The 26254-nt window shown below is 44.1% G+C and overlaps 1 protein-coding gene across 1 annotated transcript in view; it reads right to left on the bottom strand.

The window, feature by feature from the left end:
- Positions 1-26254, bottom strand: part of oca2 (oculocutaneous albinism II) — a 103124-nt gene that overhangs the window by 21545 nt on the left and 55325 nt on the right. Inside the window, exons 9-12 of the mRNA XM_055862346.1 lie at positions 14626-14697; positions 13620-13685; positions 10565-10621; positions 6874-6998 (exon numbers count right to left, since the gene is read on the bottom strand). Of these exons, the coding sequence (XP_055718321.1) occupies positions 6874-6998; positions 10565-10621; positions 13620-13685; positions 14626-14697 (320 nt within the window). The remainder of the gene's footprint in view (positions 1-6873; positions 6999-10564; positions 10622-13619; positions 13686-14625; positions 14698-26254) is intronic.

The following is a 26254-nucleotide window of genomic DNA, read 5'->3' as shown; positions in this document are numbered from 1 at the left end:
TATTACACTGTACCTGATAGTTATAACACTGTACCTGATGGTTATTACACTGTACCTGATGGTTATAACAGCTGTACCTGATGGTTATTACACTGTACCTGATGGTTATTACACTGTACCTGATGGTTATAACAGCTGTACCTGATGGTTATAACACTGTACCTGATGGTTATTACACTGTACCTGGTGGTTATTACACTGTACCTGATGGTTATAACAGCTGTACCTGCTGGTTATAACACTGTACCTGATGGTTATAGCACTGTACCTGATGGTTATAGCACTGTACCTGATGGTTATAACACTGTACCTGGTGGTTATAACACTGTACCTGGTGGTTATAACACTGTACCTGATGGTTATAACACTGTACCTGATGGTTATTGCACTGTACCTGGTGGTTATAGCACTGTACCTGGTTGTTATTGCACTGTACCTGGTGGTTATTACACTGTACCTGATGGTAACAGCTGTACCTGGTGGTTATAACACTGTACCTGATGGTTATTACACTGTACCTGATGGTTATTACACTGTACCTTATGGTAACAGCTGTACCTGATGGTTATAACACTGTACCTGATGGTAACAGCTGTACCTGGTGGTTATAACACTGTACCTGATGGTTATTACTCTGTACCTGATGGTTATAACACTGTACCTGATGGTAACAGCTGTACCTGGTGGTTATTACACTGCACCTGATGGTTATTACACTGTACCTGATGGTTATTACACTGTACCTGATTGTAACAGCTGTACCTGATGGTTATAATACTGTACCTGGTGGTTATTACACTGTACCTGATGGTTATAACACTGTACCTGGTGGTTATTACACTGTACCTGATGGTTATTACACTGTACCTGGTGGTTATTACACTGGTGGTTATTACACTGTACCCGATGTTATTACACTGTACCTGGTGGTTATAACACTGTACCTGATGGTTATAACACTGTACCTGGTGGTTATAACACTGTACCTGATGGTTATTACACTGTACCTGATGGTTATAACACTGTACCTGATGGTTATTACACTGTACCTGATGGTTATAACACTGTACCTGGTGGTTATAACACTGTACCTGATGGTTATAACACTGTACCTGATGGTTATTACACTGTACCTGATGGTTATACCAGCTGTACCTGATGGTTATAACAGCTGTACCTGATGGTTATAACACTGTACCTGATGGCAACAGCTGTACCTGGTGGTTATAACACTGTACCTGATGGTTATTACACTGTACCTGATGGTTATTACACTGTACCTGATGGTAACAGCTGTACCTGATGGTTATAACACTGTACCTGATGGTAACAGCTGTACCTGGTGGTTATAACACTGTACCTGATGGTTATTACACTGTACCTGATGGTTATAACACTGTACCTGATGGTAACAGCTGTACCTGGTGGTTATTACACTGTACCTGATGGTTATTACACTGTACCTGGTGGTTATTACACTGGTGGTTATTACACTGTACCCGATGTCATTACACTGTACCTGGTGGTTATAACACTGTACCTGGTGGTTATAACACTGTACCTGGTGGTTATTACACTGTACCTGGTGGTTATTACACTGTACCTGGTGGTTATTACACTGTACCTGATGGTAACAGCTGTACCTGGTGGTTATAACACTGTACCTGATGGTTATAACACTGTACCTGATGGTTATAACACTGTACCTGTTGGTTATAACACTGTACCTGGTGGTTATAACACTGTAGCTGGTGGTTATTACACTGTACCTGATGGTAACAGCTGTACCTGGGGGTTATAACACTGTACCTGATGGTTATTACACTGTACCTGATGGTTATTACACTGTACCTGATGGTTATTCCACTGTACCTGGTGGTTATAACACTGTACCTGGTGGTTATTACACTGTACCTGGTGGTTATTACACTGTACCTGATGGTTATTACACTGTACCTGATGGTTATTACACTGTACCTGATGGTTATTACACTGTACCTGATGGTAACAGCTGTACCTGATGGTTATAACACTGTACCTGATGGTAACAGCTGTACCTGGTGGTTATAACACTGTACCTGATGGTTATTACACTGTACCTGATGGTTATTACACTGTACCTGGTGGTTATTACACTGTACCCGATGTTATTACACTGTACCTGGTGGTTATAACACTGTACCTGATGGTTATTACACTGTACCTGGTGGTTATTACACTGTACCTGGTGGTTATTACACTGTACCTGATGGTTATTACACTGTACCTGATGGTTATAACACTGTACCTGATGGTTATTACACTGTACCTGGAGGTTATTACACTGTACCTGATGGTTATAACACTGTACCTGATGGTTATTACACTGTACCTGATGGTTATAACACTGTACCTGGTGGTTATTACACTGTACCTGATAGTTATAACACTGTACCTGATGGTTATTACACTGTACCTGATGGTTATAACAGCTGTACCTGATGGTTATTACACTGTACCTGATGGTTATTACACTGTACCTGATGGTTATAACAGCTGTACCTGATGGTTATAACACTGTACCTGATGGTTATTACACTGTACCTGGTGGTTATTACACTGTACCTGATGGTTATAACAGCTGTACCTGCTGGTTATAACACTGTACCTGATGGTTATAGCACTGTACCTGATGGTTATAGCACTGTACCTGATGGTTATAACACTGTACCTGGTGGTTATAACACTGTACCTGGTGGTTATAACACTGTACCTGATGGTTATAACACTGTACCTGATGGTTATTGCACTGTACCTGGTGGTTATAGCACTGTACCTGGTTGTTATTGCACTGTACCTGGTGGTTATTACACTGTACCTGATGGTAACAGCTGTACCTGGTGGTTATAACACTGTACCTGATGGTTATTACACTGTACCTGATGGTTATTACACTGTACCTTATGGTAACAGCTGTACCTGATGGTTATAACACTGTACCTGATGGTAACAGCTGTACCTGGTGGTTATAACACTGTACCTGATGGTTATTACACTGTACCTGATGGTTATAACACTGTACCTGATGGTAACAGCTGTACCTGGTGGTTATTACACTGCACCTGATGGTTATTACACTGTACCTGATGGTTATTACACTGTACCTGATTGTAACAGCTGTACCTGATGGTTATAATACTGTACCTGGTGGTTATTACACTGTACCTGATGGTTATAACACTGTACCTGGTGGTTATTACACTGTACCTGATGGTTATTACACTGTACCTGGTGGTTATTACACTGGTGGTTATTACACTGTACCCGATGTTATTACACTGTACCTGGTGGTTATAACACTGTACCTGATGGTTATAACACTGTACCTGGTGGTTATAACACTGTACCTGATGGTTATTACACTGTACCTGATGGTTATAACACTGTACCTGATGGTTATTACACTGTACCTGATGGTTATAACACTGTACCTGGTGGTTATAACACTGTACCTGATGGTTATAACACTGTACCTGATGGTTATTACACTGTACCTGATGGTTATACCAGCTGTACCTGATGGTTATAACAGCTGTACCTGATGGTTATAACACTGTACCTGATGGTAACAGCTGTACCTGGTGGTTATAACACTGTACCTGATGGTTATTACACTGTACCTGATGGTTATTACACTGTACCTGATGGTAACAGCTGTACCTGATGGTTATAACACTGTACCTGATGGTAACAGCTGTACCTGGTGGTTATAACACTGTACCTGATGGTTATTACACTGTACCTGATGGTTATAACACTGTACCTGATGGTAACAGCTGTACCTGGTGGTTATTACACTGTACCTGATGGTTATTACACTGTACCTGGTGGTTATTACACTGGTGGTTATTACACTGTACCCGATGTCATTACACTGTACCTGGTGGTTATAACACTGTACCTGATGGTTATAACACTGTACCTGGTGGTTATTACACTGTACCTGATGGTTATTACACTGTACCTGATGGTTATAACACTGTACCTGAAGGTTATTACACTGTACCTGATGGTAACAGCTGTACCTGATGGTTATAACACTGTACCTGATGGTAACAGCTGTACCTGGTGGTTATAACACTGTACCTGATGGTTATTACACTGTACCTGATGGTTATAACACTGTACCTGATGGTTATAACACTGTACCCGATGTTATTACACTGTACCTGGTGGTTATAACACTGTACCTGATGGTTATTATACTGTACCTGGTGGTAACAGCTGTACCTGATGGTTATAACACTGTACCTGGTGGTTATTACACTGTACCTGATGGTTATAACACTGTACCTGGTGGTTATTACACTGTACCTGGTGGTTATTACACTGGTGGTTATTACACTGTACCCGATGTTATTACACTGTACCTGGTGGTTATAACACTGTACCTGATGGTTATTACACTGTACCTGATGGTTATAACACTGTACCTGATGGTTATTACACTGTACCTGATGGTTATTACACTGTACCTGATGGTTATTACACTGTACCTGATGGTTATAACACTGTACCTGGTGGTTATAACACTGTACCTGATGGTTATAACACTGTACCTGATGGTTATAACAGCTGTACCTGATGGTTATAACACCTGTACCTGATGGTTATTACACTGTACCTGATGGTTATTACACTGTACCTGGTGGTTATAACACTGTACCTGATGGTTATAACAGCTGTACCTGATGGTTATAACACTGTACCTGATGGTTATTACACTGTACCTGATGGTTATAGCACTGTACCTGATGGTTATTACACTGTACCTGATGGTTATAACACTGTACCTGGTGGTTATAACACTGTACCTGATGGTTATAACACTGTACCTGAAGGTTATTACACTGTACCTGATGGTAACAGCTGTACCTGATGGTTATAACACTGTACCTGATGGTAACAGCTGTACCTGGTGGTTATTACACTGTACCTGATGGTTATTACACTGTACCTGGCGGTTATAACACTGTACCTGGCGGTTATAACACTGTACCTGATGGTTATAACACTGTACCTGATGGTAACAGCTGTACCTGGTGGTTATAACACTGTACCTGGTGGTTATTACACTGGTGGTTATTACACTGTACCCGATGTTATTACACTGTACCTGGTGGTTATAACACTGTACCTGATGGTTATAACACTGTACCTGGTGGTTATAACACTGTACCTGATGGTTATTACACTGTACCTGATGGTTATAACACTGTACCTGATGGTTATTACACTGTACCTGATGGTTATAACACTGTACCTGGTGGTTATAACACTGTACCTGATGGTTATAACACTGTACCTGATGGTTATTACACTGTACCTGATGGTTATACCAGCTGTACCTGATGGTTATAACAGCTGTACCTGATGGTTATAACACTGTACCTGATGGTAACAGCTGTACCTGGTGGTTATAACACTGTACCTGATGGTTAATACACTGTACCTGATGGTTATTACACTGTACCTGATGGTAACAGCTGTACCTGATGGTTATAACACTGTACCTGATGGTAACAGCTGTACCTGGTGGTTATAACACTGTACCTGATGGTTATTACACTGTACCTGATGGTTATAACACTGTACCTGATGGTAACAGCTGTACCTGGTGGTTATTACACTGTACCTGATGGTTATTACACTGTACCTGGTGGTTATTACACTGGTGGTTATTACACTGTACCCGATGTCATTACACTGTACCTGGTGGTTATAACACTGTACCTGATGGTTATAACACTGTACCTGGTGGTTATTACACTGTACCTGATGGTTATTACACTGTACCTGATGGTTATAACACTGTACCTGAAGGTTATTACACTGTACCTGATGGTAACAGCTGTACCTGATGGTTATAACACTGTACCTGATGGTAACAGCTGTACCTGGTGGTTATAACACTGTACCTGATGGTTATTACACTGTACCTGATGGTTATAACACTGTACCTGATGGTTATAACACTGTACCTGATGGTTATAACACTGTACCTGATGGTAACAGCTGTACCTGGTGGTTATTACACTGTACCTGGTGGTAACAGCTGTACCTGATGGTTATAACACTGTACCTGGTGGTTATTACACTGTACCTGATGGTTATAACACTGTACCTGATGGTTATAACACTGTACCTGGTGGTTATTACACTGTACCTGGTGGTTATTACACTGGTGGTTATTACACTGTACCCGATGTTATTACACTGTACCTGGTGGTTATAACACTGTACCTGATGGTTATTACACTGTACCTGATGGTTATAACACTGTACCTGATGGTTATTACACTGTACCTGATGGTTATTACACTGTACCTGATGGTTATAACACTGTACCTGGTGGTTATAACACTGTACCTGATGGTTATAACACTGTACCTGATGGTTATTACACTGTACCTGATGGTTATAACAGCTGTACCTGATGGTTATAACAGCTGTACCTGATGGTTATTACACTGTACCTGATGGTTATTACACTGTACCTGGTGGTTATAACACTGTACCTGATGGTTATAACAGCTGTACCTGATGGTTATAACACTGTACCTGATGGTTATTACACTGTACCTGATGGTTATAGCACTGTACCTGATGGTTATTACACTGTACCTGATGGTTATAACACTGTACCTGGTGGTTATAACACTGTACCTGATGGTTATAACACTGTACCTGATGGTTATTGCACTGTACCTGATGGTTATTGCACTGTACCTGGTGGTTATAGCACTGTACCTGATGGTTATTACACTGTACCTGATGGTTATAGCACTGTACCTGATGGTTATTACACTGTACCTGGTGGTTAATACACTGTACCTGATGGTAACAGGAGTAAAGAGCATCATAGTAGTCACATTGTCCAGGAAGGCAGACAGGATGGCTGCTATGAGACACAGGATGATGATCATGGGCCAGACCTTGCCTCTGGACAGCTGGTAGGCCTGGAGGTGGGACAGGAGAGATGTTAAAGATTCACTAAATATCATTTAATCTAAAATATTCACTAAATATGATTTAACCTTAAATATTCCCTAAATATGATTTAACCTTAAATATTCACTAAATATGATTTAACCAAAAATATTTACTAAATATGATTTCATCTAAAATATTCACTAAATATGATTTCATCTAAAATATTCACTAAATATGATTTAACCTAAAATATTTACTAAATATGATTTAATCTTAAATATTCACTAAATATGATTTAACCTTAAATATTCACTAAATATGATTTAACCTTAAATATTCACTAAATATGATTTAACCTTAAATATTCACTAAATATGATTTAACCTTAAATATTCACTACATGAGGGTGGAGAGAGGATGAGGGTTGAGAGAGGATGAGGGTGGGGCGAAGATGAGAGGATGAGGGCGGAGAGAGAATGAGAGGATGAGGGTGGAGAGAGGATGAGAGGATGAGAGTGGAGAGAGGATGAGAGGATGAGAGAGGATGAGAGGATGAGGGTGGAGAGAGGATGAGCGTGGAGAGAGGATGAGAGGATGAGGGTGGAGAGAGGATGAGAGGATGAGGGTGGAGAGAGGATGAGCGTGGAGAGAGGATGAGAGGATGAGAGTGGAGAGAGGATGAGAGTGAAGGGAGGATGAGGGTGGAGAGAGGATGAGCGTGGAGAGAGGATGTGAGTGAAGGGAGGATGAGGGTGGAGAGAGGATGAGAGGATGAGGGTGGAGAGAGGATGAGGGTGGAGAGAGGATGAGAGGATGAGCGTGGAGAGAGAATGAGAGTGGAGAGAGGATGAGAGGATGAGGGTGGAGAGAGGATGAGAGGATGAGGGTGGAGAGAGGATGAGCGTGGAGAGAGGATGAGAGGATGAGCGTGGAGAGAGAATGAGAGTGAAGGGAGGATGAGGGTGGAGAGAGGATGAGAGGATGAGGGTGGAGAGAGGATGTGGCTAGGATAATAGCACAGAGCCTGCTTACCAAATGGCACCTAATTCCCTATATAGAGCATTGACCCACAGGGTTCTGGTCAAAAGCAATGCAATATATAGGAAATAGGAGGTAATTTGTGACAGGAATGTGAGGCCACCAGCTGAAATGGAGGTCTACTGAGTTGAGCCTTTAATTTGAAGCTCCTGCCTTTGCTATTGATCTCAGATCTCTCTACCTCCCCCTGATCTCAGACCTCTCTACCTCCCCCTGATCTCAGACATCTCTACCTCCCCCTGACCTCAGACCTCTCTACCTCCCCCTGATCTCAGACCTCTCTACCTCCCCCTAATCTCAGACCTCTCTACCTCCCCCTAATCTCAGACCTCTCTACCTCCCCCTAATCTCAGACCTCTCTACCTCCCCCTAATCTCAGACCTCTCTACCTCCCCCTAATCTCAGACCTCTCTACCTCCCCCTAATCTCAGACCTCTCTACCTCCCCCTGACCTCAGACCTGTTCTGAAGAGTTCTGTTTAAACACTGTCACTGTGTGTAGGAGTTCACTGTGTACATGAACTGGTCTATTCACTGTGTGTGTAGGAGTTCACTGTGTACATTAACTGGTCTATAGATATGCATAGTATTCTGCTAGACACTATGAGCCAGTTTAATGAATTTCTTTATTAGACACTGCAAAAGAGAGTACGATTACATCTGTTACACCAGGAAAAAAATTCATTGGCTAATTTTATTTCACAGCGTTATAAAGGGGCCTCAGTATCCAACCATACATTCTAGAACAAATCATTTTTACACATCCTGTCTGCCAGTAGGACCTGACTGATGGTAGCCCCCCCTGGTGGAATTCTACCTTCCACCCAAAGCATTAAACTGGACAGGGGTTAGACCTACTGGAAAGCTACATTTAGAGTCACTCAGGACAGGGGTTAGACCTACTGGAAAAGCTACATTTAGAGTCACTCAGGACAGGGGTTTGACCTACTGGAAAAGCTACATTTAGAGTCACTCAGGACAGGGGTTAGACCTATTGGAATGCTACATTTAGAGTCACTCAGGACAGGGGTTAGACCTACTGGAAAGCTACATTTAGAGTCACTCAGGACAGGGGTTAGACCTACTGGAAAAGCTACATTTAGAGTCACTCAGGACAGGGGTTAGACCTACTGGAAAAGCTACATTTAGAGTCACTCAGGACAGGGGTTAAACCTACTGGAAAAGCTACATTTAGAGTCACTCAGGACAGGGGTTAGACCTACTGGAAAAGCTACATTTCGAGTCACTCGGGACAGGGGTTAGACCTACTGGAAAAGCTACATTTAGAGTCACTCGGGACAGGGGTTAGACCTACTGGAAAAGCTACATTTAGAGTCACTCAGGACAGGGGTTAGACCTACTGGTAAAGCTACATTTAGAGTCACTCAGGACAGGGGTTAGACCTACTGGAAAAGCTACATTTAGAGTCACTCAGGACAGGGGTTAGACCTACTGGAAAAGCTACATTTAGAGTCACTCAGGACAGGGGTTAGACCTACTGGTAAAGCTACATTTAGAGTCACTCAGGACAGGGGTTAGACCTACTGGAAAAGCTACATTTAGAGTCACTCAGGACAGGGGTTAGACCTACTGGAAAAGCTACATTTAGAGTCACTCAGGACAGGGGTTAGACCTACTGGAAAAGCTACATTTAGAGTGACTCAGGACAGGGGTTAGACCTACTGGAAAAGCTACATTTAGAGTCACTCAGGACAGGGGTTTGACCTACTGGAAAAGCTACATTTAGAGTCACTCAGGACAGGGGTTAGACCTATTGGAATGCTACATTTAGAGTCACTCAGGACAGGGGTTAGACCTACTGGAAAGCTACATTTAGAGTCACTCAGGACAGGGGTTAGACCTACTGGAAAAGCTACATTTAGAGTCACTCAGGACAGGGGTTAGACCTACTGGAAAAGCTACATTTAGAGTCACTCAGGACAGGGGTTAAACCTACTGGAAAAGCTACATTTAGAGTCACTCAGGACAGGGGTTAGACCTACTGGAAAAGCTACATTTCGAGTCACTCGGGACAGGGGTTAGACCTACTGGAAAAGCTACATTTAGAGTCACTCGGGACAGGGGTTAGACCTACTGGAAAAGCTACATTTAGAGTCACTCAGGACAGGGGTTAGACCTACTGGTAAAGCTACATTTAGAGTCACTCAGGACAGGGGTTAGACCTACTGGAAAAGCTACATTTAGAGTCACTCAGGACAGGGGTTAGACCTACTGGAAAAGCTACATTTAGAGTCACTCAGGACAGGGGTTAGACCTACTGGTAAAGCTACATTTAGAGTCACTCAGGACAGGGGTTAGACCTACTGGAAAAGCTACATTTAGAGTCACTCAGGACAGGGGTTAGACCTACTGGAAAAGCTACATTTAGAGTCACTCAGGACAGGGGTTAGACCTACTGGAAAAGCTACATTTAGAGTGACTCAGGACAGGGGTTAGACCTACTGGAAAAGCTACATTTAGAGTCACTCAGGACAGTGTCACTGTTGACCAACCTTCACAGCACAGTAGTTAAAGAAGCCAGTTGACCAACTCACCTTCACAGCACAGTAGTCAAAGAAGCCAGTCTCTGAGAAGATGGCTACTAGAATCATCTGTAAGGGAAAGAGGAAACCTGTTATAATACAGATAACTAGAACCATCTGTAATCACAATACAGAGAACTAGAACCATCTGTAATCACAATACAGGGAACTAGAACCATCTGTAATCACAATACAGAGAACTAGAACCATCTGTAATCACAATACAGGGAACTAGAACCATCTGTAATCACAATACAGAGAACTAGAACCATCTGTAATCACAATACAGAGAACTAGAACCATCTGTAATCACAATACAGGGAACTAGAACCATCTGTAATCACAATACAGAGAACTAGAACCATCTGTAATCACAGTACAGAGAACTAGAACCATCTGTAATCACAATACAGAGAACTAGAACCATCTGTAATTACAATACAGAGAACTAGAACCATATAGGGTATAGGATGCCATTTGACCAGGGCCCATAGGGTATAGGATGCCATTTGACCAGGGCCCATAGGGTATGGGGTATAGGGTGCCATTTGACCAGGGCCCATAGGGTATGGGGTATAGGGTGCCATTTTACCAGGGCCCATAGGGTATAGGGTACCATTTGACCAGGGCCCATAGGGTATAGGGTGCCATTTGACCAGGGCCCATAGGGTATGGGGTATAGGGTGCCATTTGACCAGGGCCCATAGGGTATGGGGTATAGGGTGCCATTTGACCAGGGCCCATAGGGTATAGGGTGCCATTTGACCAGGGCCCATAGGGTATGGGGTATAGGGTGCCATTTGACCAGGGCCCATAGGGTTTAGGATGCCATTTGACCAGGGCCCATAGGGTATAGGGTGCCATTTGACCAGGGCCCATAGGGTATAGGGTGCCATTTGACCAGGGCCCATAGGGTATGGGGTATAGGGTGCCATTTGACCAGGGCCCATAGGGTATAGGGTGCCATTTGACCAGGGCCCATAGGGTATAGGGTGCCATTTGACCAGGGACCATAGAGTATAGGATGCCATTTGACCAGGGCCCATAGGGTATAGGGTGCCATTTGACCAGGGACCATAGGGTATAGGGTATAGGGTGCCATTTGACCAGGGCCCATAGAGTATAGGGTGCCATTTGACCAGGGACCATAGGGTATAGGATGCCATTTGACCAGGGCCCGTAGGATATAGGGTGCCATTTGACCAGGGCCCATAGGGAATAGGGTGCCATTTGACCAGGGCCCATAGGGTATGGGGTATAGGGTGCCATTTGACCAGGGCCCATAGGGAATAGGGTGCCATTTGACCAGGGCCCATAGGGTATAGGATCCCATTTGACCAGGGCCCATAGGGTATAGGATGCCATTTGACCAGGGCCCATAGGGTATGGGGTATAGGGTGCCATTTGACCAGGGCCCATAGGGTATGGGGTATAGGATGCCATTTGACCAGGGCCCGTAGGATATAGGGTGCCATTTGACCAGGGCCCATAGGGAATAGGGTGCCATTTGACCAGGGTCCATAGGGTATAGGGTACCATTTGACCAGGGCCCATAGGGTATGGGGTATAGGGTGCCATTTGACCAGGGCCCATAGAGTATAGGGTGCCATTTGACCAGGGCCCATAGGGTATAGGGTGCCATTTGACCAGGGTCCATAGGATATAGGGTGCCATTTGACCAGGGCCCATAGGGTATAGGATGCCATTTGACCAGGGCCCATAGGGTATAGGGTGCCATTTGACCGGAGCCCATAGGGTATAGGGTGCCATTTGACCAGGGCCCATAGGGTATGGGGTATAGGGTGCCATTTGACCAGGGTCCATAGGGTATGGGGTATAGGGTGCCATTTGACCAGGGCCCATAGGGTATAGGGTGCCATTTGACCGGAGCCCATAGGGTATAGGGTGCCATTTGGCCAGGGCCCATAGGGTATGGGGTATAGGGTGCCATTTGACCAGGGCCCATAGGGTATGGGGTATAGGGTGCCATTTGACCAGGGCCCATAGGGTATAGGGTACCATTTGACCAGGGCCCATAGGGTATAGGGTATAGGGTGCCATTTGACCAGGGTCCATAGGGTATAGGGTGCCATTTGACCAGGGCCCATAGGGTATAGGATGCCATTTGACCAGGGCCCATAGGGTATGGGGTATAGGGTACCATTTGACCAGGGCCCATAGGGTATAGGGTGCCATTTGACCAGGGTCCATAGGGTATAGGGTATAGGGTGCCATTTGACCAGGACCCATAGGGTATGGGGTATAGGGTGCCATTTGACCAGTGTCCATAGGGTGCCATTTGACCAGGGTCCATAGGGTATAGGGTGCCATTTGACCAGGGCCCATAGGGAATAGGGTGCCATTTGACCAGGACCCATAGGGTATAGGGTGCCATTTGACCGGAGCCCATAGGGTATAGGGTGCCATTTGACCGGAGCCCATAGGGTATAGGTACCACTTGACCAGGGCCCGTAGGATATAGGTACCACTTGACCAGGGCCCGTAGGGTATAGGGTACCATTTGACCAGGGCCCATAGGGAATAGGGTGCCATTTGACCAGGGTCCATAGGGTATGGGGTATAGGGTGCCATTTGACCAGGGCCCATAGGGTATAGGGTGCCATTTGACCAGGGCCCGTAGGGTATAGGGTACCATTTGACCAGGGCCCATAGGGAATAGGGTGCCATTTGACCAGGGCCCATAGGGTATGGGGTATAGGGTGCCATTTGACCAGGGTCCATAGGGAATAGGGTGCCATTTGACCAGGGTCCATAGGGTATGGGGTATAGGGTGCCATTTGACCAGGGCCCATAGGGTATGGGGTATAGGGTGCCATTTGACCAGGGTCCATAGAGTATAGGGTACCATTTGACCAGGGCCCATAGGGAATGGGGTATAGGGTGCCATTTGACCAGGGCCCATAGGGTATAGGGTACCATTTGACCAGGGCCCATAGGGAATGGGGTACCATTTGACCAGGGCCCATAGGGTATAGGGTGCCATTTGACCAGGGCCCATAGGGTATAGGGTGCCATTTGAGACTCAGCCAATGCGTGACTGACTTACCATGCCAAACAGAAGAGCCAGAGTTTCATAGTCGATCCATTCCACCACAGTGCTCAGACTGGGACGCTGGAAGACAGACAGAGAGACACAGAGAGAATGAGGAACTAAATGATACCTAGCCAATAGACAGAGGAACTAAATTATAGCTAGCCGATATACAGAGGAACTAAATGATAGCTAGCCGATATACAGAGGAACTAAATGATAGCTAGCCAATATACAAAGGAACTAAAAGATAGCTAGCCAATATAAGGAGGAACTAAAAGATAGCTAGCCAATATACAGATTAACTAAATGATAGCTAGCCAATAGACAGGGGAACTAAATGATACCACTAGCCAATAGACAGAGGAACTAAATGATAGCTAGCCAATAGGCAGATGAACTAAATGATACTGCTAGCCAATAGACAGAGGAACTAAATGTTAGCTAGCCAATATACAGAGGAACTAAATGATAGCTAGCCGATATACATAGGAACTAAATGATAGCTAGCCAATAGAAAGATGAACTAAATGATATTTAACCAATAGACAGAGGAACTAAATGATAGCTAGCCAATATACCGAGGAACTAAATGATAGCTAGCCAATAGACAGAGGAACTAAATGATACCACTAGCCAATAGGCAGAGGAACTAAATGATAGCTAGCCAATAGACAGAGGAACTAAATGATACTGCTAGCCAATAGACAGAGGAACTAAATGATAGCTAGCCGATAGGCAGAGGAACTAAATGATAGCTAGCCAATAGGCAGAGGTAACTAAATGATTCCGCTAGCAAATAGACAGAGGAACTAAATGATAGCTAGCCAATAGACAGGGGAACTAAATGATACCGCTAGCCAATAGGCAGAGGAACTAAATGATAGCTAGCCAATAGACAGAGGAAGTAAATGCTTTCTCTGTTGATATAAAGTATGTATCATTAGAAAATATACCTCTGTTGACAGTCTGTCACTAACATTGATTATGATGTTAACACAGTAAAAAAGGGAAGGCTTACATCTCCGATCATGGCCAGAGCAGCCAGGGCAGCCAGGGAACCCAACATGGCCGCCAGAGTACGGTGGACAATCTGACAACACAGAGAAAAGTCAATTTGTTAGTTACCAGATAATTCAATATCTGCCAACACAACAGTCCCCATGATTTAATTTCAGATAAAGTTTCAGAGAGAATGTAATGTTAATTTCTGATTGTTTATTGTCTATTATTAGAGAGAGAAAGAAAAAGCAAGAAATAGAGTGAGAAAAAAGCGAGAGAGTGAGAACGAGAGAGAGAGCGAGAAGGAGAGAGAGAGAGCGAGAGAGCGATAGCGATCGAGAGAGAGAGCGAGAGAGCAGGAGAGATAGAGTGAAAGAGAGAGAGAATTTAAGTGAATTGAATTGAGAGAGAGAGAGAGAGCAAGAAATGGAGAGGGTGAGAGAAGAAGTGGCTAAGCTCTGGTGCCCAAACACTAGGCATGGCCTTGAGCTGTTGTCAGAGGACAGACAAGGGTCGACCAGCCACATCATAACTCACATGGGCACAACTGACCTGAGGGCCCAGCAGGAAAGGGTGGCCACAGCACTCAAGGGAGTGATTGAAAAAGCTTATTCCACTTTCCCCAAAGCACAAGGGGTTATCTCTACCCTGCTACCAAGAAAATACTTTCACCCTGCCACCATACAGCAGGTGAATGCAAGCATTTAAACCTAATGTCTACCTGGCCCACCACTCCACCCTGGACTAATGTCTACCTGGCCCACCACTCCACCCTGGACTAATGTCTACCTGGCCCACCACTCCACCCTGGACTAATGTCTACCTGACCCACCACTCCACCCTGGACTAATATCTACCTGGCCCACCACTCCACCCTGGACTAATGTCTACCTGGCCCACCACTTCACCCTGGATTAATGTCTACCTGGCCCACCACTCCACCCTGGTCTAATGTCTACCTGGCCCACCACTCCACCCTGGTCTAATGTCTACCTGGCCCACCACTCCACCCTGAACTTGAACAGCCTTTACGACCAGGTCCACCTCTACAAGGCAGCAGTCCCAACTTTTACCAGGACCCTGAAGAACGTCATCCTCAACCGTAGCCCCAGCACCTTACGCAGGAGCAACAGAGCAACGGACACCCTGCCAGACCTGCAAGACCCCCTCCTGAAGGACCTGCACCGAGAGAACCCACACCAAGAGAGGACCTACACCCAGACCACAGCATCACCAGCCACACCCCAACCAGCTGAGACCACCCCAAACAAACCCAGACCACAACATCCCCAGCCACACCCCAACCAGCTGAGACCACCCCCCAAACAAACCCTGACTACACCCTATAAAGGCCCTCCCATATCAGACCTATGCCCCTTCTGCCCACCCCATGCCCCTCGCCCCTGGTGCAAGGACCTCAACATGACAGCAGGACATATGCCCAGGCTGTGATCAGAGCAACAGACCCAACTCCCACTATTACACCCACCCAAGCCCCATCCTGCAACAGGCCTAACCCCCACTATTACACCCGCCCAAGCTCCATCCCCCACCCTCCACCCAAGGACCTCAACCGCACATATGCCCAGGTCGTGAGCAGAGCAATGGGCCAACCCCCACTAACGCAGAGTGCGGTTAAAATTGGCAAAAAAAACACACGCATTTCTTTTCACCGGGCCGTGGGGTGAGACAGGGCCGTGGGGTGAGACAGGGCCGGGGGGTGAGACAGGGCTGGGGTGAGACAGGGCTGGGGTGTGAGACAGGGCTGGGGTGTGAGACAGGGCCGTGGGGTGAGACAGGGCCGGGGGGTGAGACAGGGCCGGGGGGTGAGACAGGGCCGTGGGGTAAGACAGGGCCATGGGGTGAGACAGGGCCGTGGGGTGAGACAGGGATGCAGCTTAAGCCCCACCCTCTTCAACATATATATCAACGAATTGGCGAGGGCACTAGAACAGTCTGCAACACCCGGCCAGAATCTGAAGTCAAATGTCTGCTGTTTTCTCATGATCTGGTGCTTCTGTCCACAACCAAGGAGGGCCTACAGCCGCACCTAGATCTTCTGCATGCATTCTGACCTGGGCCCTGACTGTAAACCTCAGTAAGACTAAAATAATGGTGTTCCAAAAAAGGTCCAGTTGCCAGGACCACGAATACAAATTCCATCTAGACACCGTTGCCCTAGAGCACACAAAACACTACACATACCTCGGCCTAAACATCAGCGCCACAGGTAACTTCCACAAAGCTGTGAACGATCTGAGAGACAAGGCAAGAAGGGCCTTCTATGCCATCAAAACAAACATAAAATTCAACATACCAATTAGGACACGGCTAAAAATACTTGAATCAGTTATAGAACCCATTGCCCTTTATGGTTGTGAGGTCTGGGGTCTGCTCACCAACCAAGAATTCACAAAATGGGATAAACATCAAATTGAGACTCTGCATGCAGAATTCTGCAAAACATCCTCTGTGTACAACGTGAAACACCAAATTATGCATGCAGAGCAGAATTAGGCCGATACCCGCAAATTGTCAAAATCCAGAAAAGAGCTGTTAAATTCTACAACCACCTAAATGGAAGCAATTCCCAAACCTTCCATAACAAAGCCATCACCTACAGAGAGATGAACCTGGAGAAGAGTCCCCTAAGCAAGCTGGTTCTGGGGCTCTGTTCACAAACACAAACACACCCCACAGAGCCCCAGGACAACAGCACAAGTAGACCCAACCAAATCATGAGAAAACAAAAAGATAATTACTTGACACATTGGAAAGAATTAACAAAAACACAGAGCAAACTAGAATGCTTTTTGGCCCTAAACAGAGAGAACACAGTGGCAGAATACCTGACCACTGTGACTGACCCAAACTTAAGGAAAGCTTTGACTATGTACAGACTCAGTGAGCATAGCCTTGCTATTGAGAAAGGCCTCCGTAGGCAGACATGGCTCTCAAGAGAAGACAGGCTATGTGCTCACTGCCCACAAAATGAGGTGGAAACTGAGCTGCACTTCCTAACCTCCTGCCCAATGTATGACCATATTAGAGAGACATATTTCCCTAAGATTACACAGATCCACAAAGAATTCGAAAACAAATCCAATTTTGATAAACTCCCATATCTACTGGGTGAAATTCCACAGTGTGCATCACAGCAGCAAGATTTGTGACCTGTTGCCACAAGAAAAGGGCAACCAGTGAAGAACAAACACCATTGTAAATACAACCCATATTTATGCTTATTTATTTTAACTTGTGTGCTTTAACCATTTGTACATTGTTACAACACTGTATATATATAATATGACATTTGTAATGTCTTTATTGTTTTGAAACTTCTGTATGTGTAATGTTTACTGTTAATTTGTATTGTTTATTTCACTTTTGTATATTATCTACCTCACTTGCTTTGGCAATGTTAACACATGTTTCCCATGCCAATAAAGCCCCTTGAATTGAATTGAATTGAATTGAGAGAGAGAGAGAGAGAGAGAGAGAGAGACAGAGAGAGAGAGGAGAGAGAGAGAGAGAGAGACAGAGAGAGACAGAGAGAGACAGAGAGAGAGAAACAGAGAGAGAGAGACAGAGAGAGCGAGAGAGAGAGAGAGAGAGAGAGAGAGAGGGAGAGACACAGAGAGAGAGGGAGAGACAGAGAGAGAGACACAGAGAGAGAGAGAGAGAGAGAGAGAGAGAGAGAGAGAGAGAGAGAGAGAGAGAGAGAGAGAGAGAGAGAGAGAGAGAGAGAGAGAGAGAGAGAGAGAGAGAGAGAGAGAGAGAGAGAGAGAGAGAGAGAGAGAGAGAGAGAGAGAGACAGAGAGAGAGAGAGAGAGAGACAGAGAGAGAGAGAGAGAGAGAGAGAGAGAGAGAGAGGTATGGTATAGATCCCCGTTATCATATGGAGTCAGAGAGGTTTTGGAGTGGAACAGGTAGATTTGACAGTATGTGCTGGTACAGCCTACAGGACAGAGGAACCAGCTGGTGTCGCTTGACCTGTCTGCTCAACATTATGCAGCCAGTCACATGTTGTATACATTAAACTGCACTCCGCTAGGCCTCGGACTTGCTAATTAGACCGGGACATTATGCATCATTCTTCCTGGAACTCATGTGTTTCTTCCCAGAACAGTAGTCAACAAAAAGTACTATCTGGCTTTAACAGACTGACGTGAGAAGTTCCCAGAATCCTCTTCTCTCATGGGAGTAGAACCTGAATTCAAAGAAAAATATATGACCTTATCTTCATGAGCCATTTTGGGACATATAAATTAATGATATACACCCATGTAACCCTGTTTGTGTTGGCGCCCCCCCTTGGGTTGTGCCGTGGCGGAGATCTTTGTGGGCTATACTCGGCCTTGTCTCGGGATGGTAAGTTGGTGGTTGAAGACATCCCTCTAGTGGTGTGGGGGCTGTGCTTTGGCAAAGTGGGTGGGGTTATATCCTGCCTGTTTGGCCCTGTCTGGGGGTATTGTCGGATGGGGCCACAGCGTCTCCCGACCCCTCCTGTCTCAGCCTCCAGTATTTACGCTGCAGTAGTTTATGTGTCGGGGGCTAGGTTCAGTCTGTTATATCTGGAGTACTTCTCCTGTCTTATCCGGTGTCCTGTGTGAATTTAAGTATGCTCTCTCTAATTCTCTCTTTCTTTCTCTCTCTCGGAGGACCTGAGCCCTAGGACCATGCCTCAAGACTACCTGGCATGATGACTACTTTCTGTCCCCAGTCCACCTGGTCGTGCTGCTGCTCCAGTTACAACTGTTCTGCCTGTGGCTATGGAACCCTGACCTGTTCACTGGACGTGCTACCTGTCCCAGACCTGCTGTTTTCAACTCTCTAGAGACAGCAGGAGCGATAGAGATACTCTGAATGATCGGCTATGAAAAGCCAACTGACATTTACTCCTGAGGTGCTGACCTGTTGCACCCTCGACAACTACTGTGATTATTATTATTTGACCATGCTGGTCATTTATGAACATTTGAACATCTTGGCCATGTTCTGTTATAATCTCCACCCGGCACAGCCAGAAGAGGACTGGCCACCCCTCATTGCCTGGTTCCTCTCTAGGTTTCTTCCTAGATTTTGGCCTTTCTAGGGAGTTTTTCCTAGCCACCGTGGTTCTAGACCTGCATTGCTTGCTGTTTGGGGTTTTAGGCTGGATTTCTGCACAGCACTTTGAGATATCAGCTGATGTAAGAAGGGCTTTATAAATACATTTGATTTGATTTGATTTAATGATATTCACCCATGTAATGATATTCACCCATGTAATGATATTCACCCATGTAATGATATTCACCCATGTAATGATATTCACCCATGTAATGATATTCACCCATGTAATGATATTCACCCATGTAATGATATTCACCCATGTAATGATATTCACCCATGTAATGATATTCACCCATGTAATGATATTCACCCATGTAATGATATTCACCCATGTAATGATATTCACCCGTGTTTTCTTAAAGAATAACTTAGAAACGCTTCATGAACTTAGTTCAACTGTCGTACCCCATCAGAATCCCATCAGAACCCCATCAGAACCCCATCAGAATCCCATCGTACCCCATCAGAATCCCATCATACCCCATCAGAATCCCATCATACCCCATCAGAATCCCATCGTACCCCATCAGAATCCCATCGTACCCCATCAGAATCCCATCGTACCCCATCAGAATCCCATCGTACCCCATCAGAATCCCATCGTACCCCATCGTACCCCATCAGAATCCCATCATACCCCATCAGAATCCCATCGTACCCCATCAGAATCCCATCGTACCCCATCGTACCCCATCGTACCCCATCGTACCCCATCAGAACCCCATCAGAATCCCATCGTACCCCATCAGAATCCCATCGTACCCCATCGTACCCCATCGTACCCCATCAGAATCCCACATTTAGGCTTGTTACACTCCACTGTTTGTAAACTTTGTAATTGTAAACAAACACTGTATAGCCTGATAACATAGTTAAAACTATAACTTACAGATCATGGATGGTCAGTCCTTGCATCCATAGCTCCGTTTAAGAATTAAAGAGTAGTTACCTTTCTCCAGCCCCATCCCTCAACTTTTTACTGAAACAGTGTTGGGGGAAACGCTTTGTTATTGTTTCAACTACGGATTTCCCCTTTTAAAGATTCATAAACAAATAACAAACCACATGTTTTAACTATTTATAGATGGGAAATGACATTTAAAGCCAGTGTGTTTTTGCCTTGCCGTTACATTGATCTTTGACCTTACCTGGAGAAGAGGGTTAAGAACATATACAGGAATTACAATCTGATTGTATCTCTGTGGTTTAGAGGAGGAGAGGTAGAGCCAAAAGTAGTGCACTACATAGAGAATAGGGTGCATTACATAGGGAATAGGGTGCATTACATAGGGATAAGTGTGCATTACATAGGGAATAGGGTGCATTACATAGGGATAAGTGTGCATTACATAGGGAATAGGGTGCATTACATAGGGAATAGGGTGCATTACATAGGGAATAGGGTGCATTACTTAGGGAATAGGGTGCATTATTTAGGGAATAGGGTGCATTACATAGGGAATAGGGTGCATTACATAGGGAATAGGGTGCATTACTTAGGGGATATGCTGCCATTTGGGACGTAGTCTATAGTGATTTCATTTGGAGGTTAGGATAAGGTAAATGTTTTATTATATTAAACCTTTAATTCATATTTTACAATTCACTAGGTATCCTCCTTTCCCTTTATTTAACTAGGCAAATCAGTTAAGAACAAATTATTATTTACAATCACGGCCTACATAGCAGGTATACGTTTCCCAGTGTCCTCTGCTGTGATCCCTCCATATCATCCATTATTAAACAGGATCAGCATACAGGGGTGATCAGGAAGCACTCTACTCCCACCGCTCAAATGCATCTTTATTTCATTATAATAAATGCCATGGAAACTAGGTCATTGAATACCATTGTCAGTATTGTATAGTACCAGTCAAAAGTTTGGACACACCTACTCATTCAAGGGCTTTTCATTATTTTTTACTATTTTCTACATTGTAGAATAATAGTGAAGACATCAAAACTATGAAATAACACATATGGAATCATGTAGTAACCAAAAAAAGTGTTAAGCAAATCAAAATGTATTTTAGATTTTAGATTCTTCTAAGTAGCCACTTTGCCTTAATGACAGTTTTGCATTCTCTCAAACAACTTCAGTCACATGGAATGCTTTTCCAACAGTCTTGAAGGAGTTCCCTCATATGCTGAGCACTTGTTGGCTGCTTTTCCTTCACTCTGCAGTCCAACTCATCCCAAACCATCTCAATTGGGTTGAGGTCGGGGGATTGTGGAGGCCAGGTCATCTGATGCCACACTCCATCACTCTCCTTCTTGGTGAAATAGTCCTTACACAGCCTGGAGGTGTGTTTTAAGTCATTGTCCTGATGAAAAACATGATGGTCCCACTAAGCGCAAACCAGATGGGATGGCGTATCGCTGCAGAATGCTGTGGTAGCCATGCTGGTTAACATTTACATTACATTTAAGTCATTTAGCAGACGCTCTTATCCAGAGCGACTTACAAATTGGTGCATTCACCTAATGACATCCAGTGGAACAGCCACTTTACAATAGTGCATCTAAATATTTTAAGGGGGGGGGGGGGGAGAAGGATTGCTTTATCCTATCCTAGGTATTCCTTAAAGAGGTGGGGTTTCAGGTGTCTCCGGAAGGTGGTGATTGACTCCGCTGTCCTGGCGTCGTGAGGGAGTTTGTTCCACCATTGGGGTGCCAGAGCAGCGAACAGTTTTGACTGGGCTGAGCGGGAACTGTACTTCCTCAGTGGTAGGGAGGCGAGCAGGCCAGAGGTGGATGAACGCAGTGCCCTTGTTTGGGTGTAGGGCCTGATCAAGGTTAAGTGTGCCTTGAATTCTAAATTAATCACAGTCATCACACCTCCTCCTCCATGCTTCACGGTGGGAACCCCACACCGTCACACCTCCTCCTCCATGCTTCACGGTGGGAACCACACATTCGGAGATCATCCGTTCACCTACTCTGTGTCTCACAAAGACACTGCGGTTGGAACCAAACATCTGAAATTTGGATTCATCAGACCAAATGACAGATTTCCACCGGTCTAATGTCCATTACTCATGTTTCTTGGCCCAAGCAAGTCTCTTATTATTGGTGTCCTTTAGTAGTGGTTTCTTTGTAGCAATCCGAAGGCCTGATTCAAGGAGTTTCCTCTGAACAGTTGATGTTGAGAGGTGTTTGCTACTTGAACTCTGTAAAGCAATTATTTGGGCTGCAATCTGAGGTGCAGTTAACTCTAATGAACTTGTCCTCTGCAGCAGAGGTAACTCTGGGTCTTCCTTTGCTGTGGCGGTCCTCATGAGAGCCAGTTTCATCATAGAGCTTGATGGTTTTAGAAACTGCATTGAATAAACTTTAAAAGTTCTTTAAAATGTTCCGTATTGACTGACCTTCATGTCTTAAAGTAATGATGGACTGACCTTCATGTCTTAAAGTAATGATGGACTGACCTTCATGCCTTAAAGTAATGATGGACTGACCTTCATGTCTTAAAGTAATGATGGACTGACCGTCATGTCTTAAAGTAATGCTGGACTGACCTTCATGCCTTAAAGTAATGATGGACTGACCTTCATGTCTTAAAGTAATGATGGACTGACCTTCATGTCTTAAAGTAATGATGGACTGACCTGCATGTCTTAAAGTAATGATGGACTGACCTTCATGTCTTAAAGTAATGATGGACTGACCTTCATGTCTTAAAGTAATGATGGACTGACCTTCATGTCTTAAAGTAATGATGGACTGACCTTCATGTCTTAAAGTAATGATGGACTGACCTTCATGTCTTAAAGTACTGCTGGACTGTTTCTGTTTGCTTATTGGAGCTGTTCTTGCCATAATATGGACTTGGTATTTTACCAAATAGGGCTATCTTCTGTATAAAACCCCTACCTTGTCACGACACAACTGACAGGCCCCCGTCACTGGGCAGCTCGCGGCCGGGTTTCCCTTTGTAGTCCGTGATAGTTTTCAAGGCCTGCCACATCCGACGACCGTCAGAGCCGGTGTAGTAGGATTCAATCTTAGTCCTGTATTGATGCTTTGCCTGTTTGATGGTTCGTCGGAGGGTGTAGTGGGATTTCTCACCTAGCTATCTTAAGATGAATATACTAACTACTGTGATATGTGGTTGTCCCACCTAGCTATCTGAATATACTAACTACTGTGATATGTGGTTGTCCAGCCTAGCTATCTGAATATACTAACTACTGTGATATGTGGTTGTCTCACCTAGCTATCTGAATATACTAACTACTGTGATATGTGGTTGTCCCACCTAGCTATCTGAATATACTAACTACTGTGATATGTGGTTGTCTCACCTAGCTATCTGAATATACTAACTACTGTGATATGTGGTTGTCCCAGCTAGCTATCTTAATATACTAACTACTGTGATATGTGGTTGTCCCACCTAGCTATCTGAATATACTAACTACTGTGATATGTGGTTGTCCCACCTAGCTATCTGAATATACTAACTACTGTGATATGTGGTTGTCCCACCTAGCTATCTAAATATACTACCTACTGTAATATGTGGTTGTCTCACATAGCTATCTGAATATACTAACTACTGTGATATGTGGTTGTCCCACCTAGCTATCTGAATATACTAACTACTGTGATATGTGGTTGTCTCACCTAGCTATCTGAATATACTAACTACTGTGATATGTGGTTGTCCCACCTAGCTATCTGAATATACTAACTACTGTGATATGTGGTTGTCCCACCTAGCTATCTGAATATACTAACTACTGTGATATGTGGTTGTCCAGCCTAGCTATCTGAATATACTAACTACTGTGATATGTGGTTGTCTCACCTAGCTATCTGAATATACTAACTACTGTGATATGTGGTTGTCCCACCTAGCTATCTGAATATACTAACTACTGTGATATGTGGTTGTCTCACCTAGCTATCTGAATATACTAACTACTGTGATATGTGATTGTCCCACCTAGCTATCTGAATATACTAACTACTGTGATATGTGGTTGTCCCACCTAGCTATCTGAATATGAATATACTAACTACCGTAATACGTGGTTGTCTCACCTAGCTATCTGAATATACTAACTACTGTGATATGTGGTTGTCTCACCTAGCTATCTGAATATACTAACTACTGTGATATGTGGTTGTCCCACCTAGCTATCTGAATATACTAACTACTGTGATATGTGGTTGTCTCACCTAGCTATCTGAATATACTAACTACTGTGATATGTGGTTGTCCCACCTAGCTATCTGAATATACTAACTACTGTGATATGTGGTTGTCTCACCTAGCTATCTAAATATACTACCTACTGTAATATGTGGTTGTCCCACCTAGCTATCTGAATATACTAACTACTGTGATATGGGGTTGTCCCACCTAGCTATCTGAATATACTAACTACTGTGATATGTGGTTGTCCCACCTAGCTATCTGAATATACTAACTACTGTAATATGTGGTTGTCCCACCTAGCTATCTGAATATACTAACTACTGTGATATGTGGTTGTCTCACCTAGCTATCTGAATATACTAACTACTGTGATATGTGGTTGTCCCACCTAGCTATCTGAATATACTAACTACTGTGATATGTGGTTGTCCAGCCTAGCTATCTGAATATACTAACTACTGTGATATGTGGTTGTCCCACCTAGCTATCTGAATATACTAACTACTGTGATATGTGGTTGTCCCACCTAGCTATCTGAATATACTAACTACTGTGATATGTGGTTGTCCCACCTAGCTATCTGAATATACTAACTACTGTGATATGTGGTTGTCTCACCTAGCTATCTGAATATACTAACTACTGTGATATGTGGATGTCCCACCTAGCTATCTGAATATACTAACTACTGTGATATGTGGTTGTCCCACCTAGCTATCTGAATATACTAACTACTGTGATATGTGGTTGTCTCACCTAGCTATCTGAATATACTAACTACTGTGATATGTGGTTGTCCCACCTAGCTATCTGAATATACTAACTACTGTGATATGTGGTTGTCTCACCTAGCTATCTGAATATACTAACTACTGTGATATGTGGATGTCCCACCTAGCTATCTGAATATACTAACTACTGTGATATGTGGTAGTCCCACCTAGCTATCTGAATATACTAACTACTGTAATATGTGGTTGTCCCACCTAGCTATCTGAATATACTAACTACTGTGATATGTGGATGTCCCACCTAGCTATCTGAATATACTAACTACTGTGATATGTGGTTGTCCCACCTAGCTATCTGAATATACTAACTACTGTGATATGTGGTTGTCTCACCTAGCTATCTGAATATACTAACTACTGTGATATGTGGTTGTCCCACCTAGCTATCTGAATATACTAACTACTGTGATATGTGGTTGTCCCACCTAGCTATCTGAATATACTAACTACTGTGATATGTGGTTGTCTCACCTAGCTATCTGAATATACTAACTACTGTGATATGTGGTAGTCCCACCTAGCTATCTGAATATACTAACTACTGTAATATGTGGTTGTCCCAGCTAGCTATCTGAATA

This window comes from Salvelinus fontinalis, chromosome 14 (genome assembly GCF_029448725.1).
Source record: "Salvelinus fontinalis isolate EN_2023a chromosome 14, ASM2944872v1, whole genome shotgun sequence".
Taxonomy (NCBI): Eukaryota; Metazoa; Chordata; class Actinopteri; order Salmoniformes; family Salmonidae; genus Salvelinus; species Salvelinus fontinalis.
The sequence above is the reverse complement of the archived record's forward strand: the minus strand, read 5'-3'. Positions and strand labels throughout refer to the sequence as shown.